Below are 18,398 nucleotides of genomic sequence, written 5' to 3'. Positions count from 1 at the left end.
CCTTCCACCTCAGCCTTCCAAGTAGCCGGAATTACAGGCATGCACTACCACACTCGGCGGATTTTTTGATTTACTGTAGAGATGAGGTCTTGCTGCCCAGGCAGGTCTTGAACCCGCGGGCCCAGGCAATTCACTCACCTCAGCCTCCCAAAGGCGCAGGATTATAAGCTGAGCCACCGAGCCCGTCACAATCTGGAATTTTATAAATCTGGAAACATTCCTGTCAATCATTATTGCTGTGGACATTTAAGTTACCATGAAAATAATAAAGCAAAATAATGAAAGCAAACTGTAATTTTACAATTAAAGTAAACCTAGTAAAAATGTTAGATTTAAATTATTCTACAATAATTTTCATATAAAATATTTTTTCTAATTTGGCCAGCAGAATCTTCTGTGCTTCTTTGCATTGCATTATGAATGAACTACATTATGATGCTTTTGTTTTAAAATGTTGGAGAATTGAGATCTTATTATAATTACTTAGGTAATTAATATTATTATACTGTAAATTTTTATACATTTATTTACCCAGTGATTTCCAATAAATATCTTGCATATGTACACACAGAGACATGCACATATACATATACACTTGCTTTTTCTTTTTCCTGCAAATGAGATGATTTTGGGAAAAAAATGCTTCAAGTCCATGAGACAGCTAGTATGTTTAAAAAAAATGCATGTTAATTTCTTTGTTTTTTTTCAGCCAGTTACCAACATGTCTGACAAATTCATCCACAAGGCAACCCTGAGAAGAAGGTATATTACAGATTTGAATGCAACCAACTGAAAATAATTTTTCATCAGATAATCTTATTTTGTTCCCACTGTCAGTACTGTAGATGTCACGTGGGACTATTCTGCAATCTCTCAAGTATCACTAATTACAACACAGGCATGCCATACACACAATTGTGAAGGTAACCCTTACCCAACACAGTCTTTTCCATTTCAATGTCTATTTTCCAAGCTTTCTGAAAGAAACTCACTGAACAACATAGGCAGTTTTTCCTGTTTATTATATAGTTATTCTAAGGTGATAAGTGTCACAAAATTAGCTTCAATGGGAATAACATGGTCCAGTGTGAAACATAAGGTACAACATTTTACAATGGAACCACAGCACAAAGTGATGGAACTTTCCAAACTGGGTAGTTCAGTAAAACATTTCATCAACCCTTACTCTATAAAACTTTTGCTGATGGCCTCAGTTGGTGGATTTTAAAATATACTGTTGTTTAAAACATTCTAACAATCAATCCTTTTTTAGAGAGAAGAACATACATCTAAGCAACTCAAACTGCAAGCAGAAAGGATGTAACCTCATTATGAAAATGTTATCCAAATTTACAACATTCATAGTGTATTTCAAAGGAAAGAATCCTTAGAAAAACTAAATTCAGTTCCTTGCTTGTGGATCAGTATAAACTACTCAAAAAACACATCCCAAGAAAATTAACTTTCATAGTTATTTACCCATAGCCTTCAAATACCTACTACCCTGGCTTCAAAAACATTTGTGGCCATATATAATACAAACATTCATGTATTACATGCATCATTTATACTACCTTGGAATTTATCCATCATCTTTACTAAAATGAACCACATTTTAAAGATATCATATGTCATGCACCCTTAAAAATTACAGTGAGGGCCTCTGATTTCCTCTTTTTTCCATATGCATTACAGGCACAAAATGACAAATATTTTTCAGCTGACAGTATAACACACTATATTGGGCTATTGGTATACTGAATTCAATATATCCCTAATTTTTACTCCATAGGTCTATGGGATTTCTTGATCAAATACAGTTGTCACTAACATGCACAATCAAAGGTGCTGCAAGGCTAAGGCAAATATGCATAAAAGAGCAAATGTATGCATATATTGTAAATTCATTCAATTAACATTTTCAAGTGTGTATATATTTATGTAAATATATACACACATATAGCAAGTATATTCAACACTGGTCAACAGTTTAGTGTTTTGAAAGAACATACATAATCACCTTACATGTTATCTGGCTTTGTGATTAAACTTATGTCATATCAAAAATACTCTGGTTTCTCTTCTATTTATGTTCCAACATAGTACTTGATTTCTTACAATTCAATCAATGTTTCATTTTTTAGGTGAATATTGATTAACAATCACTATGAGTCATCAATACATATATGATAGAAAAAAATCAGTCAACAGTATTCAGTCATTCTAATAATTGAACACCCACATATAGCAATATAAACATTAACTTACATTTAATAGCTAACATAATATTGTATTTTGCTGGATTTCAATTTTTTTTGGTTTTCTGCATTAAAAAAAAAAAAAAATCAGCACATCTGAAGATTTGGAACTATTTGCCATACTAGTTTAGCAAATTGCTTTTGAACTGAAACATGCCCCGACTAATATGTCACAGAGTGACACTATATATATATATTTTTTTTTTTTTTTAAATGCTGTGTGAGTACACAACTCTTTATAATCTTGCAACCTGATACAGAAAGTATCTGTTATTCAGGCATGTTGGACATTCACAGAGTAACACTTTATGACATTAAGATTTTATGCATAATTCCACAAGAGCCAGTAACTTATAGGGCTGTGTCACAAATATCATACTTTACTATTTAAGGTCTACACACATACACAAATACGTACATAAGCATACCCACATACACACCAAGCCCGGCAAATTTACATACACATCTACACATCTGTATAGATACATGGCCACATATGAAAAATTTAGCATACAATAGTTAAAATATATGAAATTATTCTTCCGGAATATTATTCTATACTTTCATGCACTTTTATGAAGATATCTGACTTTTAAACTTCATTGTTTTTAAGTGAAAAAAAAGAGAGAGAAAAAGCCCAATCATGTATGCAGTGGATGTCACCAAATAACCAAAATAATCCCACTGGTTCAAATGTTTCTAGAAAATAATATGTTTTTTAATATTTAGATGAGCCAATATATGTACACAGGGATGTGTATGGATGGATGAACCTGACACTTCTTAAAAGCCCTGGCAGTATAGATACATTGTATATCCCCCCCCCCTTAGTTGACAAAGAGCACATCATTTGGCTTTCAGAAGCATCTGCTTTTGAGTTCACACTGAACTTCGCACTTTATATATGATTAGGTTTTGCGTTTCTAAAATGCTGAAAGCAGGGAAGTATTTCTGATATCTTTTCCTAGAATGTCTACGTCTAAGAAAAAAAAAGCGAGTGCAAATGAAAAAGTATCAAACTTTCAACTTCAGCACAGTATCATTAAAGCGCATTTAAGATTCACCATCATGACAAAGCTGAACAGCTTCTGCTGAAGTCCCCTCCTGTTCAGGAGAACAATTTTAAGATTGAGCACTTAATTTTTTTTTTTTTTTAAATGAAGGATTCTATAAGTAAGTAAATCTTAAGTGCCTATAAATTGCCATTTTGGTTCCACCAATGAACGGAAAACTTCTGGTTTGTCACTAAGGAATTTTTTACTTCTTCTTCAGTATAATAGAATTATGCTTTGCATAGAAAGAGATCTCAAAGTCTATAAGTGGTGTGCTGTTTCAATCTCCAAGGGGCTTTAGTTTCAAAAAGTAAATGACATATATAGCCCCCGAACAGTCCTTTAATAAAACTCATATGTTCAAAAGATTAAATGCCGTGGAATAGCATTTCCCTTGGAACTGCTTGAATGGAAAGTTGGCCATGATATCTATCGGCAATTAGCAGAAGTACAGTTGCTTTTTGCTGTGTCTAAACAAAGCCATGGGCTTTCTATCAATTGGCAATACCTGCCACTTACCCAGAACAAATAGCATTTATTGGACCTTTCTAAGCAGTAGTTGTCCATATGATTGACAGTGCAGGGAAGTTAAAATTACAAGAATTTATTTTTCTTCTGGGCCAACTGACCCCACCAGATTTAAATTCACTGTTCCACTGCTTTCTCTGCATTTTTGACAGGTTAGTCAAATACATTCTAATCTTTTATGGACCTAACTGTATTAAGTAATGCATTTTACAAAGACATAACTAAAACAGACACCAGCATAGGCAACCTCACAGATGTTTACTGTTTCAGCTAAAACAAAGCAGCCTTTTGATCTCAGCAGGAGTCTCTGGTCATTTCTATTGGAAACAGTTTTAAAACCTGAAGTCTGGAACAGGTATTATTATGAACAGTTCTTTCAAGATGGAATGGTTCAGTTTGCAGTTCTCGAATAACCTGCCAAAGAAGTGTCTTTCTCTCCAACAGACAGGATAATGAGGCACTAATTATTATAAGGCTACGTTTTCAAATGCTTGTTAGATTGCCTGGGCATTTTTACTTCTTCTTCTTCTTCTTTTGGTTGGAATATTTTACTCACTTGTAAAGTGAGATGGTAACATATGTAACTATAAACCAGATGGTAAAATTTGCTAGTTGAACAATTTATCAAGAAGATAAATCAATAACATTGAAAACAGTGTGTGGCAAATGAATTTCTCTCCATCTTGAATCAGACATTTTAAAATTCCGTTTTCAAGTAAAATTTGAAAAAACAATTTGTGTAAAAGCCTCCAAATGGCATCAAACATTTTTAATTTATCACCTACTGAGATATGTCAAGTCTGGAGAATATCAAAACCATGCTTCACAAGTCTTAAATTGTTAGTGTTTGAACTAGTGAAAGTAAATGACCACGACGATATGGCTTAAATACAAGGGATCATACACATTACATTCAAATTTTAAAATAATGGTTTTAATTTTTAACATTCAAATTTTAAAATAATGGTTTTATGTCTAAGCAAAGCTGAGTATAATTTTTAAAACAGAAGACTAGAAGAGCAGAATTAGTAGGTTAATGTTTAACAGTGGGTTATAATCACAGACTTACTTGGTTTAACACAAAAGTAGTTTTGCATATGAAACTTTCCAAAACAACAGCAAGATCCAGAATTCATCCAAAAAGAGATTTGGATATTCTGGGCCTGATACATACAGAACCATTTAAGATAATTTTGCCTTTCAGATTTTTTTTTGGGTAAAAGTCCAGACACAATATTTTTAGATCCGCATATTAAAAAGTTCCTAGCTTCAGCTTTTACACATTTGAAAAATTATATATATGATTATAGGGAAGAATTATACAATTTATAGCAATGCCATTGGACAAATTGTTTTTAAGTTATGTTTATGCTGTTTGCAATAAAAGATAACTTTAAAAAATAAAATTTACTTGACAACAAAAACAAGGAAAGTTCCCAATGCCCAATTTTAGAGTATTCAGGAGATGTGTTCTTGTCATGACTTTTTTCTCTCAGATATAATAGCCCTCAAAACCATAAGTAGCTTTTTCTACTGTCTAGAAAGAAAAAAAAAATCTAACCAAATATTTTTATTATTTTGAGATACGAGTACCACTAAAAAAACAATATTCCAAATTTTTAAAAGACTAGAAGTTTAAGAAAAAACATGCCAGCCATTTCAATATACTTTACAGAAAGTAAAGAATAATTGTATCTATGTCTTTTTTTTTTTATTAAAAAGAAAGCTCTACCTACAGAAATTATGCCTGTCTGTTGCCACATCGTGAGTGTGTTCTTGCACTCAGCATTGGGTCTCTCTACAAAATGCATGTAGAGACAGGCCTTGTATAAAAATCTCAGCATTTTGTACTCAAACTCTCCCCAACCAAGTCAATATAGGAGATATTTTTAAAAATACTCTCCCTCGAGGCTGATGATCATGAATACAAAGTGCCTGCATATTTTATTTTCGTATGATTTGGTCTTTCGCACTTCAAGGTATGCAAAACTCTTTTGTATATTTTGCTGTTAGACTTTTGCTTAGGAAACGTGAAACCTTCACCCCATCACAAACCATACACATTGCTCCATTGCCTCTTTACACTGAATCGCCTACTGAATCCAAATCATCCGAAGAGAGGGGGCGGTACAGGTCCTGCAAGATGAAGGGCAGTACAAATTTGTTTACTTGGCTTTCTGGGTGCCCTGTGGCCCTCTTAGGACGTCCTTGGATTCTAAAACCACTAGACCTTTCTAACTCACCAACTTTGGAGAAGAGGGAGGATAATAACAGAGAAAGAATCTAAACAGACAAAGTGGTGCTGACTCTTCCCTGATTGGGGAGAAATGCCACTCAATCTACTCATGAGCCTTTGTCTCCTTGGCTCCCCAAGTCAAGGCCAACTCTGCTACTATGTGTCTAGGCAGCTCTTCCTTGAATGTTTCCTTCCCTTTCTGGGTAGAAAAGGAGTATGCTTACCTCACAAAATAAAGAGCCCCAGACGGCATTCAGCAAATTGGGGTCCAGAGCAGCAACTCAAGTGTTGCGTCTGCACATAACAGAAAACCCCACAGCCACTGCTTTCTCAAAATTGGATGTTTTGGATGACAGAAACAGTGCAAAATGTTCCCCCCACCCCATTCCTTCTCCGTGCTTTTTCCCTATTCCCCTACTGCTCACTCATCACCTCCTCTCTCCTCCCCTCCGGTCCCTTCCTGCCACTAGATCTCTCACTTGGTAGCCCGGCAACCAGCTCAGATCTGCAGAGAGTGTCTGGAGTTGGCTTGCTTCCGATTCTGAACCACCCACTCCCCACATCATCTGACTGATCAGATAATCTACAAAAGTCAGGGATGTGGGAGTCGAGAGGGGAGCTTAATTCAGCCTACACAACCCAACACATTTCTTCCTGATGGATTAAGAAACGGGACCAAAAAAGGTTCCTGGGTGGGAAAGAGCCTCCAAGATCTGCTTCTGTGACCAGTCAAATGCTTCTAGACTGCAATTGAAATAACTGTGTTTTGGAAAAATAGGTTACTTGGTACATTGCCATGAATTGTTTATGAAGAGAAATGTCTGGCATGCAGACTCTTATTGTACAAGACTCTTCTAAAATGTTAAAAGAGGTAATGTAAAAGTGTGATTTTCACAGAAGAAAAAAGGCTGATTAAATCTCACGATTCAGATAAGTAAAAATATAGATTTTCTTATACGCAGAGAGACCAAATATCTCAATATTCCTTTTAAGAAAACAGTTTATGTTCCTGTATTTTAAAATGAGGGTAAGGAGGGAGAGAGAGAATGAGAGAAAGAGAGAGAGAGAGAGAGAGAGAGGGAGAGAGAGAAAGTGTGTGTGTGTGTGTGTGTGTGTCTGTTGGGGAGGGGGCAGTCGATTCATTTTCTTGGTCACGTTGCTAGGCAACACGGAAGGAAAAAATAGAAGTCGCGAATGCTTTCCAATTTGCAATAAAAAGAGTTAATTTATTCTTTGAAGTGTCTTCTTTTAGCCCACGCCATCTTTTACTTATTTCAGTATTTCCTGCATAGGAATATAGCCAACCATTTGAGAAAAACATTAACCAAATTTGAAACAGGATCGGTTTTTAGGGATCTTCTAGGCCCATTTTTAACTGGGAGGAATTATTTGATGCCACTGCCTACACACCAAGATGAAAGCTCCTCTGGCTGAAGCAGCTGGGAACCTCTCCCTGCACGGACACGGTACATGGGTGGGACCTGTTCATTTATAGCCTAAATTCAAAAGCTTGGCAACGGAGTCATCTTTGAATATATCCAGCGCCCTGCTCCCAGCATGTACTTCATAAATGTTTTCAGATGGTGATACAGCCTTTGTCCCCCCGAAACAAATGGAATTTTTTTTCTTTGAGTGTGGTGTTTGCACTGGTAGTTTAAATGGCAGAATGAAGACTCCATATGAGACCCTTTACCTTACCCTCAGTTCCCAAGTGCCAGAAATGTTCAACTGTTAATTACATAAGCCAATGGCCACGTAGCAGGATGGAAATTTTCTGCCTCAGTTGGACCAAAGCATAGTGCGGCAGAGAATACAAAGGGCAAAAGAAGCCTCGTTCTGCCAGCAGAGGGATGTCAAACAAAGCTTTATGTCCCCAAGATGGGATTCCCCATGGCAGACAAGCAGGGAGAGAAGCCTGCCTAGGTAGCAAGGATTTCCAGTCACCCTTAATTTCATCTCAACAACTACACACAAACTATGACAATAAATCCTTAATATACGTTTAGCTAGTTCAAAGAATAAAGAGGGATTTCTACGCTAGGTGTGTTCTCCAAAGTACACACTTGACGAGAGGGACTGTTCTCAAAAGAGAGTCCTTCCTGTGCGACATCTAAGGGCAGTCCCTAAACACTGAAGTCTTGCTGGGTAACACTGACAAGAGAATAATGACCACACCAGCTCTTTCTTCCCTCAAGGATTGACCTAGCATCCTTGGGTAGGAGGGTGGTAAAGGAATTTGGCCCCATCTTCTTCGAGTAGTTCACTAATGATTCCTGTACTTTATTTATTTATTTATTCTTTTGTGTTGGAGTCTCACTCTGTCGCCCAGACTGAACCGGAGTGCAGTAGCACGCTCCCGGCCACTGCAGCCTCAACCTGCTGGGCTCCAGCGATCCTTCTGCCTCAGCCTTCCAAGTAGACGGAAGTACAGGTGTGCGGTACTATGCCCAGCTAATTTTTGGTTTATTGTAGAGACGAGATCTTGCCAAGTTGCTCTGGTGGGTCTCGAACCCGCAGGCTCAGGCAATCCACTCACCTCGGCCTCCCAAAATGCTGGGATGATAGGCTGAGCCACCAAGCCTGGCCAGATTCCTGTACTTTAAAATGCCAAATTAGACTGTGGCCAAGAAGAAACTCCAGTGAAGACACTCAAATGGAGCTTGAATATAATTGTGGGGCTTTCTATCTGAAAGGGGCTCTTTCTTGTTTTGTTTTTCCAAGTGGAGCCCAGGAAAGATAATAGAATTATCTAAGATAACACAGCTACTTAGTGGACAAGCTGGTGCCAAATCCCGTGGCTTTACCAAACCATCTAAACCACCTCCGCCAGATGCTGGAGGATCAGTGGAGAAAGATAATAAACCTGGTGCTTGGTGCAGCAGGTGTTAAAGGACCCCTGGGACCTATAGAGTCGCCCTGCACCACACTCTTAGACAACTGATGGCTCTGGTGGCCTAAGGACACAAACCTGCCTGCTCAGGCATGTTGAAGGGAAGGCCTTCCATCTCGAATGAAGCTTAAGTTTATGGAACTTAGAGGCCTCATTGCAAAACATAGACTGAAATAAACCAAACTGAGGAATCCAGTATTGGACGCAGTAGCCCGCAAGGAGCCCTTGCTCATTACAATGTTCAATACGCATGGTCATAAAAACTCCTAAAGGCGTGCCCCACACCCCAATCCCTGCCACCTTGCTCCTGAAATCAGGACCGTGAAGGCCCTGCCGTTTCTTCCATGCTGCCTCACCCCCTCCCCACTCCTTTTATTCCTACCTTGGTATTACTGGTAAAGACAAACAGTACAGCTTGTGAGCATCTAAGAACAGTAGTTTTTCACCCATTCCTGTGCGTGAAGCTCACACTGTTTCCAGCAGCTTTCCCAGGATGCCCTCCCGGCTCAGCCAATGTCTCCACAAATGCGAGTAGTGATGAGAGGGAAGGTGTTCCATGTGGGTTTCGTCCACAGAAACACTTTCATATGTCTTCCTCCTCCCCCACTCTGTGGACCCTACACTGCTCCGGAGACAGCATCCTTTACAATGTACACAGTCTCCCACCAGGGCCCTCCTCTCCATGAAGAAACCTTCTTTTCCTCCAGGGGCTGATGATGGTCAATGATGATATCTAATGAAACTCACTGCAACTAGGAAAGTTTACTAACCAGTGTTAATAAAACCTGTGCTTTCACAAAAAAAAAAGAGCGAGAGAGAAAGTATTTGAAAGTGAAGCAGAGAAGCACATTCTTCTCAGAGTTAAGGTTCAGACAAGTTTACAGAGAAATTAGAACCCTGAATTCTAGCTAAACTGTCAGTGACCCACCGTGGGTCCCCTCCTGGCCTCGCTTAGTTATCGCCTAGAGACAAGCGGCCCTGCTTGTTGGCATCAGTACCATCTCAGCACCGAGGCTCAGACAGGTCTTACACAGGCAGTTTGCTTATGTCCTTACCCTCTGCTTCCGCAGGCTTCCGGGGCTGGTGGGTGATGGGCTTGGCGATTTGCCTGAGCGTGGAGTAGAGAGCTGACTACCAGGGGTTCCATTAACTAGAAATGCAAAGAGCCACACAGAGAGAAAAAACGGCATGTTAAAGGGTGCTCATCACAAACCATCTTCTTCAAGAAATAAACAATTACAGAGGGGCGTCCCCTAAAACCCCAGACCCCTTTCATCTGTATCATGAAGAAGAGCCTCCTACATTTAATATAACACCAGGTGAGAGAATGCTTTTGCAAGTACTGTTCATAACTTTCAGGATGAATTTATTAACAACGCCTTTAACAGTGCCAACAGAGACTTCAGGAGAGGGGTCAAGGTGGGTTTCGTCTTCATTCTTCAGTTTAGCTGCCAAGTGCTACTCAGAAGGAATAAATATTAGCACAGTTCACCAGTGACATTACCAGTAACTTGGTCACTGTATTTTTTTTATAATCAGTAACTCACTTCTAGAAAAAGTTCCTGCATCTACTTGTGCCCTGTCTGCATCTGATGAACCTGACTCGAATAGGACAAAGTAGTTGGCCACAGACTATGAGGAACTCCTTCCTCACTTCTGTCTTTGCTGCCATTAAAAAGAAAAACTGCTTCCTAACGGGTTCAAGTCACTGGCATGCTCCTGACTCTCCAGAGTTGTATATACCATTCTCCCTGAACCAAATTAAAGCCACAGCACTCAAGTAAGCAATTCCTGTCTCTAAGTAACATCACCTCTAAGAACAGATGGAACCCTGAAAGACATGATTTGTTTTTTAAGATACAACAGGTCACCTCTGTTTTACCTGTAAAAATGACATTATAGTTCCTCAATCAGTGCGGCAGAATCAGCCGGGAGAGACAGACACGCTTGAGGGTGCACAGTCCACACTTTCCATGAGGGACAGCGGCAGTGCATTCCACTTACCTTCTATGAGTTCTAACATGGACACAGTCTTAGTGTCGAACCAGACAACAGCAAGAGGCGAAATCTCCTCTCTGTACCCAGCCCAGCACGCGCAGCGGTTGGAAACAGATTAGCTAAAGATGGCTAAGGCTGCTCCCAGAGCAGGCTGAATGAGATGCAGGATTCATCAGCAGATGCCTTTTCTGCGTAAGGCTGACGTCTCCCAAGCGGCAGTGGGAGGTGCGGGTTCTGTCTTAGGCTACATCAAAGGTGTCAATTAAGCCTCATGCCAACACGCCCAACCCCCACCCCGGCACCCTTGACTCCCGGAAGCCCAGCCTTTCGGGACTTTGCACTGAATCATAATGAAGTGTCTCAGGAGGGCAAGCGACAGACCCAGTGACTCATCCGAAAATCGAAATGATAATAGCTCCTCTAAAGCCTGGTGACAACCAGGTAATCAGGACACCCTCACAAAACTCTGCACTGCCCAGGTACACTGTTTATTGATTTTTCACACTTGATGTTTTCACAAAAACTTACAGCCCAGGAAAGTGGGAAGCTCCTTGTTTTGTCATCTTCTCCAAAGACCTTAAAAAATGTCACATATCCCATGCTGCTCTCATTAGTCACTTTGTCTTTGAAGCATGTTTAGAGACTCTTTTATAAACCTATCTTTTAAACGGCTTGTTTTTTCAGAGTGAAGTAGAAAGCCGAGAATGCTTGGATTTGCTTGCAGGCTACAGTCTTGACTGAATGAGCTTCAGGCTCCTGCTTCAAGGGCTGGACTGACCTGCCAGCCAGTGGCCACTAAGGAAGAGGCTCAGAAATGGGCAAGGATTAAGGGCTGTGGGCAGAGGCAGAAACTACGATGAGTAAAGGGAGGGATGCCTGGTTGGCTGGAGAACATGTTTATGGCTCTAATCTTTTCATTAACTGCCTTTATTTCCACTTTACATCTTTATGTGATCCCTAAAGAATACATAGATTGGCAGAGAAAATGAGCAACTGGAGAAGAAAGGAGTATTCATACTTTTTGCTTGGAGACTCTAATCTTATCAAGTTCATGGAAAACGAAGAAAGAGAGAAAATGGACCCACTGGAAAACAGTCTTAGGTATACCTTGCTTTAAAAAGCAAAAAAAGAGAGAGAAAAACAACAAAAAATCTTGTATGTATTTAGAAAGCACAAATTATATGTGTATCTGTTTAATTATTAACTTTTTTCTCTTTTTTTGAGACTGTCTTGCTCTGTCACCCAGGCTGGAGTGCAGTGGCTTGATTTTACCTCAGGGCAGCCACAAACTCCTGGGCTCAAGCAATCTTCCTGCCTCAGCCCTTTCAAGTAGTTGGGACAACAGGTGTGCCCTATCATGCCCACCTTATTTTTTTATTTTTTTGATAGAGATGGAGTCTGTGTTGCCCAGGCTACAGAGTGAATTCCTGGCCTCAACTGATCCTCCTGTCTTGGCCTCTAAAAGTGTTGTGATTACAGGTGTGATCTACCATACCCAGCCTCTCTCGATTTATTGTAGACTTAGTTTTATGTACCAGTCAATGTGCTTACACCCTTTATATATGCATATATATAATATGCCTATATGTATATTCCCATTTGCAATATCATTTTCCTCCATTTTGCAGATGATGAAATTGAAGTTTAAAGACTAGGGACAATTTGACAAGCAAATATGGGGCATGGTCCCAAATCTAACCCAGGCAGTCCAAAGCTTCACTCACTCTTACTGCCATCTTCCTTTACTGCACTGGCCTTCTAGCCTGCAGGGAAAGCAGAGAACTAAGCTAGTCATTAAAGTCTCTTGAGCGGGGAATTATTGGGAGCTGTTATTGGAATCCTAATACCCGATCAGGTCAAGGCTGGCCTCTACCCTACAGCAAAGGCAACAGGTAAGAGTGTCAGCCTGGAGAAGCAGGGAGAACACAATGAAGGAAAAGTGCCCCAGCCCAACAGATAGGCTGTTTTAGGGCTCGGTGTGGGAGAGGAAGTTAGTGGGGTGCAGCCAGGGGGGTGCACTAAAGAGGCCTTCCTAAGCTAGCATGAAGTTCGAGAAGGAAGAACGTTAGGAGCGAGGACAGAGGCAGGGGTCACACAGTGTGCAGGGCTTTAAATTTCACATCAAGGAGTTTGGTTTTTATCTAAGGGGTAATGAGAAGCTGTTGAATTCTTTTAAGCAGAAGCCACAGGATCAGACTTGCATTTTAAAATGCTCTCAGGAGCTCTTGCCCTGTCAAGAATGGATTCAAGGGAAACAATACGGGGTGCAGGGCTATTCCTTAGGAGAACGTTGAGGAGAGAGGGGCACACAATGGTCCTGTGGTCAGAGATGCTGGCGTGGCTGGGTGAGGGTAGTGCTGAGGGGATGGACGTACATGGAAATGTTCCAGAGTGATTGGCTGAAGAAGACTGGGACCAAACGGGAGCAAGTTGGGAAGGACACAGAGAATTCAGTCATGTTGAACCAGAGCCCTTAGCTGCCATCAATTCTGCAGTGTAGGATGGTGCCATTTTTCTCGTTTTATATGAGGAAACTGAGGTTCGGAGGAGTAACTTGGCCAAAGACAAGCAGCTGGAAGGTGGCAGAACTAAAACTAGATTTCATTTCTGTCTTACTCAAAAGATTTGCACTTTGGCCAGGAGTGGTCTGTCCTGGATCCTCAGGGCACGTCCACAACGCTTCTCCTGTCTCTGAGGCTAAGGAGTCTAGATTTTTCTCTTGACCACTGGGGCACTCGGGCCTGCCTCATTTATGCAAAGTCACTGGGATCGGGGCCTCTACTTGCACTGTCATCTCTCTGGACAAATGAAACTCAAGTGCCAAACAAGTCATTTACAATGAAACATTTTTGGAGCACAACCTGCCTGAATGTTGGGAACAGCTTGTATTCTTGGGGGCACGGCTGTATTCAGACACTTCTTCTTGGCTATCCAGAAAAGCATTAGCCACTTCTTAAAATGGCTTTTGACATCCAGAAAGCATTACACACCTTATTCTTGAATCACTGCTGGGATAAATAATTTTCTTCCGTGAGTGAGTTTGACACTGTACTAAGTTCACTTGGTTTTTATTCCGTAATACCAGAAGTCCCTGAATACCAATAAAAAGGGCTTTGTTACTTATTTAATAGAACTGACTAAAGTTCCACTTAAAATGGTGTTCTTTTTCAGAGGTCTTTATTAAACAATTCTTTGTTTTGAATGGGAGAAGTTCAACTTAATATGGTGGTGGTTAAGCAGTTAAGCTGGTCGAATAATTAATGATTTCAGTCTGAGTTCACTAAACTCTAGAACTCATCCGAGCCACCGCCTTGTACCCAGCTCTGGTTTCCTTTGCTCAGATCTGTCTGGGTACATTTTCCTTAAATCCTGTCTTCCCTTGCTCTGCTTGTTACTTCTTGAATGAGATGTGCTCAACTTCAGGGTGGATTATTCACAGACACCATGATGATCAATTACATCACTGGCCACCAAAGAGCTGCGAGAGAAATCTGACTGCAGAGCTGACATCTACCACTCTGACAGTCCATGACCTCTTTTTTCCAACTCATATACTGGTTACAGCACATTGTTGAATAATACTCCATCATTTCAGACAGCTGGTCCCGCTCTTTTTTTTAACTACTCAGAGCCAAGAGGCCAGAGTTCCAGCTATCAACCCTCAGTGCACATGGTGTCCTTCTAGATGGTTCTGACTGAATATCAAAGACACTTTAAAAAATATAGGATTTGGCAGTGCTTGATTTACTTTTTCTAATCCACTGCTCCTTTCAGGTGACTTTAGACTTGTGTGTATGTTAATTTAGGACCCCCTTTGTGAACATGAAATGTTTCTCGTCTTTACAGTTGCCTGGCCCAAAGTCTCCGACACCAGGTGAAAGCTCGGTGTTTTTAAGCCTCAAACTGGTTCTGAAATCAGTGAAATCTCCAAGCAAGACTATCTAATGACAAGGCGAGCAACTTTCTGGCCGTGAAATCCACCTTATTGTTTCCTCTTCTTCTTTCAGCACTTATGGCAGCCAGTTTATTTCTGGCACTGCACTTGTGGGATGAGCAGAGAGAACGTGTTTGCATATATGTGTGTGTCCTCGGGTGTAGGGGTGGCGATCCAGGCACGTTGCTGGGGAGATCTGGCTTCCTGCCTCAGGCCCTCCCTCACTCCCCAATCACGGAGGAGGCTGGCGAGTCCCTGAAAACTCTTTCCCCAGTCCTTACCCATCGCTTGCCTCTTTGAGAAGAAAAAAGAAAAAAAGAGGAGGGGGAGAAAACACACAGAACGAGTTGAGACAAAGAGAAAAGAGACAACTATCTCAGAGGGAATAAAAAGCACCTTTCCCTAATTCTAGCTTCATGGATGCTCACCTCACTAGAGCCTTAGTTTCTCCACGTGTCTGTATTTTCTTCTTCAATGGAGATAATTGGGTACAAATCAAAGAAGACATCTACTGAAAATAATGGGAAGGAGAGATCACCAGGAAAAATGGAGAGAGAGAAAGGGACATGGCTCTGGGAATTTATTCTTTAGAGTCAAGGGTTCTGTCACCCAGACTGGAGTGCAGTGGCATGATCAGAGCTCACATCAGCCTTGAACTCCTGGGTTCAAGCAATCCTCCCATCTTGGCTCCTGAGTAGCTGGAACTACAGGCATACACTGCCACACCCGGCTAATTTTTTTGTTTCATTAGAGATAGGGTCTTACCATGTTGCCCGTGCTGATTTTGTACTCCTGGCCTTAAGCGATCCTCCCACCTCAGCCTTTCAAAACTCTGGGATTACAGGTGTGAGCCGCTGCACCTGCCCTTAATTTTTTAAAATAAATATTTATACAAAGGTCCTTAACCTCAGGAAGTCTAGGCACCTTGAATAGCTGCTGGTATTTCTCAGTTCATTCATGAGGTCAACATTTACCACGTAGTTACCACGAACTTGCAATCACTGTTGGATGTGCAAAGAACTCTGGTCTCAGAGACTTAACAACCTAGTAGGGTGGTCACGATGTCATCTGTAGGCTGGGAAGTGATTCAACTAATCACAGGACTGCAGGAATGGGGAGGACCATCAACACTGAGGTGACCAGGGAACACTGCAGAGGTCAGTGTGGCTGAATTGGGCACATGAGCCTTTGAAGCGACAGAGGAAGACATTCTAAGCCAAGTGATAGGAATAAAGGTAGGAGGTAGAAAAGCCCAGGTTATATCTGGGGACCATTTAAATTACTTTCTAGGATGAAGCATGAGTCCAGAGGAGAAGCAGGAGACACGGCTGGAAAGGAAGACAGCTCTTCACCTGAGGATGAGTTCAGACTTCATTTGGCAGACAAGTCATGGTTGGACATCAGTGCGCAGGGCAGATGTAAGGCACAGAGGACAAAGGCAGGGAGGAGGCGAGCCAGTAAGTGGTGTCTGTAGCCTGTGACAAATGGGAAAGTCCCAGAACAGTGTAGAGGCTGCACGCTGGATGGAAAGGAAGTGTGACAGCACTGAGGAAGAGGAGACCGGGAGATTGGTGACATACGAAACATGGATGGCAAGAGGGAAGAGAAAGGAGTTGGAGATAGTTTTGGGTAAAAGAAAAAAAATTTAACTAAACAATAAAACATCACCTGGAGTTCTTTGATGTAAAATCATGAAATTTTGATCCCTAGTGGCTGGGAGCCAAGAACAGGCTACAGCTGTGATGAGGGAATTAGGTAGTAAGGGCACCAAGGGTCAGGGCACATGAGGGTCCTGGGACTGATCCCCCAACCTACTAGGCCAGCCTCCCCTAGGGTGATGCCTGGAGGCAGGCCTGGTGCCGTCCCATGATGACTGCCACAGACGACACCCCCACATGAGGGCCCGCTGCCATCGGGTCCCACCCACTGAAACGGCTCCTCCATCAGCCACAGGACGTTCTCACCGCTGAATCCTGGGATCCCCTTTCAGTCCTCACGCCACCTGCCATCTCAACATCAAGCCCTTCTGGCCTCCTCCTCCATCTTGACACTTCCTGCCCCTGCTCTCCTAACTGCAGTTGTTCCAATTTCATCTTTATTCCACAAATCTCTCAGAGCAGGGGTGGGGAGGCACCTTACCCATCTATTATTTAAAACACTACAACATGCCGGGGTCTCCCAAATAGACGCTGTCGGCTCAGATCACCTGGCATGAACACCGTTACTCATCCTAATTGCCTACTGCCACTTCCAAAGGATGTCACACCCCAGGTGTCTAAAATGGAGGCCATCCCCCTCACCCCTGTGCCTCCTCACCCAACAAGCCAACTAGTCTCTAATTCCCTCTCTTTCTCTGGCCTCACATCAAGTCCCATCTGTGGTTTCATTTCTGATGTCTCTTCCAGTCCCAGTAATGCTGCCTCAGTGCCGTCCAGACCACTTCTGTTCAGGATGACTGCAGTGGCCTTATAGAGCCTTCCTGGCCCTTGGCCTCCCATCTGTAGTCATCTTTTCTACCACAGTGCCACTAAAACCCAACTGTCATCTTTTGGCCTTGCTAAAAACCCTCTTTCACCCCATCATACCTGTCATAAAACATACTTCCATGACCCCGTGCAATCTGATCACAACCAACTGGGCAGCCAACTATCTTCCCCAACCCTTCCCTAGAATCCGATCCTGCATTGTCATGGAACCAGCAACTGCTCCCTAAATTCGCCGCATGATTCTCATGTCTTTGTGCCTTAACTCACATCGAGAGGCCCTTCTTATCCTGGCAGGATTCTTTGTGTCTCAACTTAGCAGTGTTCCCTGACTCCATGAACGCGATCTAGCCCCTGATTCCTCTGGGTTGCTATGGCCCTTATTAAACCATCCTAGTGAGCAGTATGCAGTCATGCACTGCTTAACGATGTTTCAGTCAACAACAGACTACACATACAACGGTGGTCCCACGAGATCACAATACCGCGTTCTTACCGTCACTTTTCTATGTTTAGATGCACAGCTACCTATCGTTGTTATGACTGCCTGCAGTATTCAGTACAGTAACATGATGTACAGGTTTGTGACCTAGGAGCACTAGGCAAAACCATATAACCTAGATGTATGGTAGGTTCCACCATCTACACCAGGGGTATCCAACCAATGGCTTCCCTGGGCTGTCTCGAGTAAAGAGGAATTGTCTTGGGCCACACATAAATTATATAATATAGTTAGTAATATTATAATATCATAATAGTCTTATTATATATATGATATTATATATAATATTTTATATTATAATAATATAAATTATATTTATATATGATATAATAATAATATATAAAATAAGACTTTTTTTAGTATTTTTATTATAAAGGTTAGAAGAATGAAGACAATATAAAACTAGTGGGAAATTTAGCCCTGTTTTTCTAAAACTAATCTATCCATGTCTGGTTTGATGGAAGCAGTCATGATGCTTAGTTCTCGAGGTGATCCCAAGCCACTTGTTTGAATTTTG

General features: G+C 41.3%; 1 protein-coding gene across 8 annotated transcripts in view; it reads right to left on the bottom strand.

Moving 5' to 3' along the window:
• DCLK1 (doublecortin like kinase 1) overlaps nt 1-18,398 on the bottom strand; it is a 373,078-nt gene that overhangs the window by 80,000 nt on the left and 274,680 nt on the right. For 3 of the 8 annotated variants that reach the window (XM_021713540.1, XM_008060373.2, XM_008060372.2), the window contains exon 5: nt 10,020-10,114. In XM_021713540.1, the coding sequence (XP_021569215.1) occupies nt 10,020-10,114 (95 nt within the window). Of the gene's footprint in view, nt 1-3,262; nt 5,975-8,892; nt 8,896-10,019; nt 10,115-10,968; nt 11,320-12,188; nt 12,198-18,398 lie in introns of those variants that run through there. The other 5 variants (XM_008060375.1, XM_008060374.1, XM_021713544.1 and 2 more) reach the window with 4 other exon arrangements.

The sequence above is a fragment of the Carlito syrichta genome, unplaced genomic scaffold (genome assembly GCF_000164805.1).
Source record: "Carlito syrichta isolate Samal-C Ts95f unplaced genomic scaffold, Tarsius_syrichta-2.0.1 Scaffold304601, whole genome shotgun sequence".
Classification (NCBI taxonomy): Eukaryota; Metazoa; Chordata; class Mammalia; order Primates; family Tarsiidae; genus Carlito; species Carlito syrichta.
Note: the sequence above shows the minus strand (reverse complement) of the source record. Positions and strands in the feature narration are given on the sequence as shown.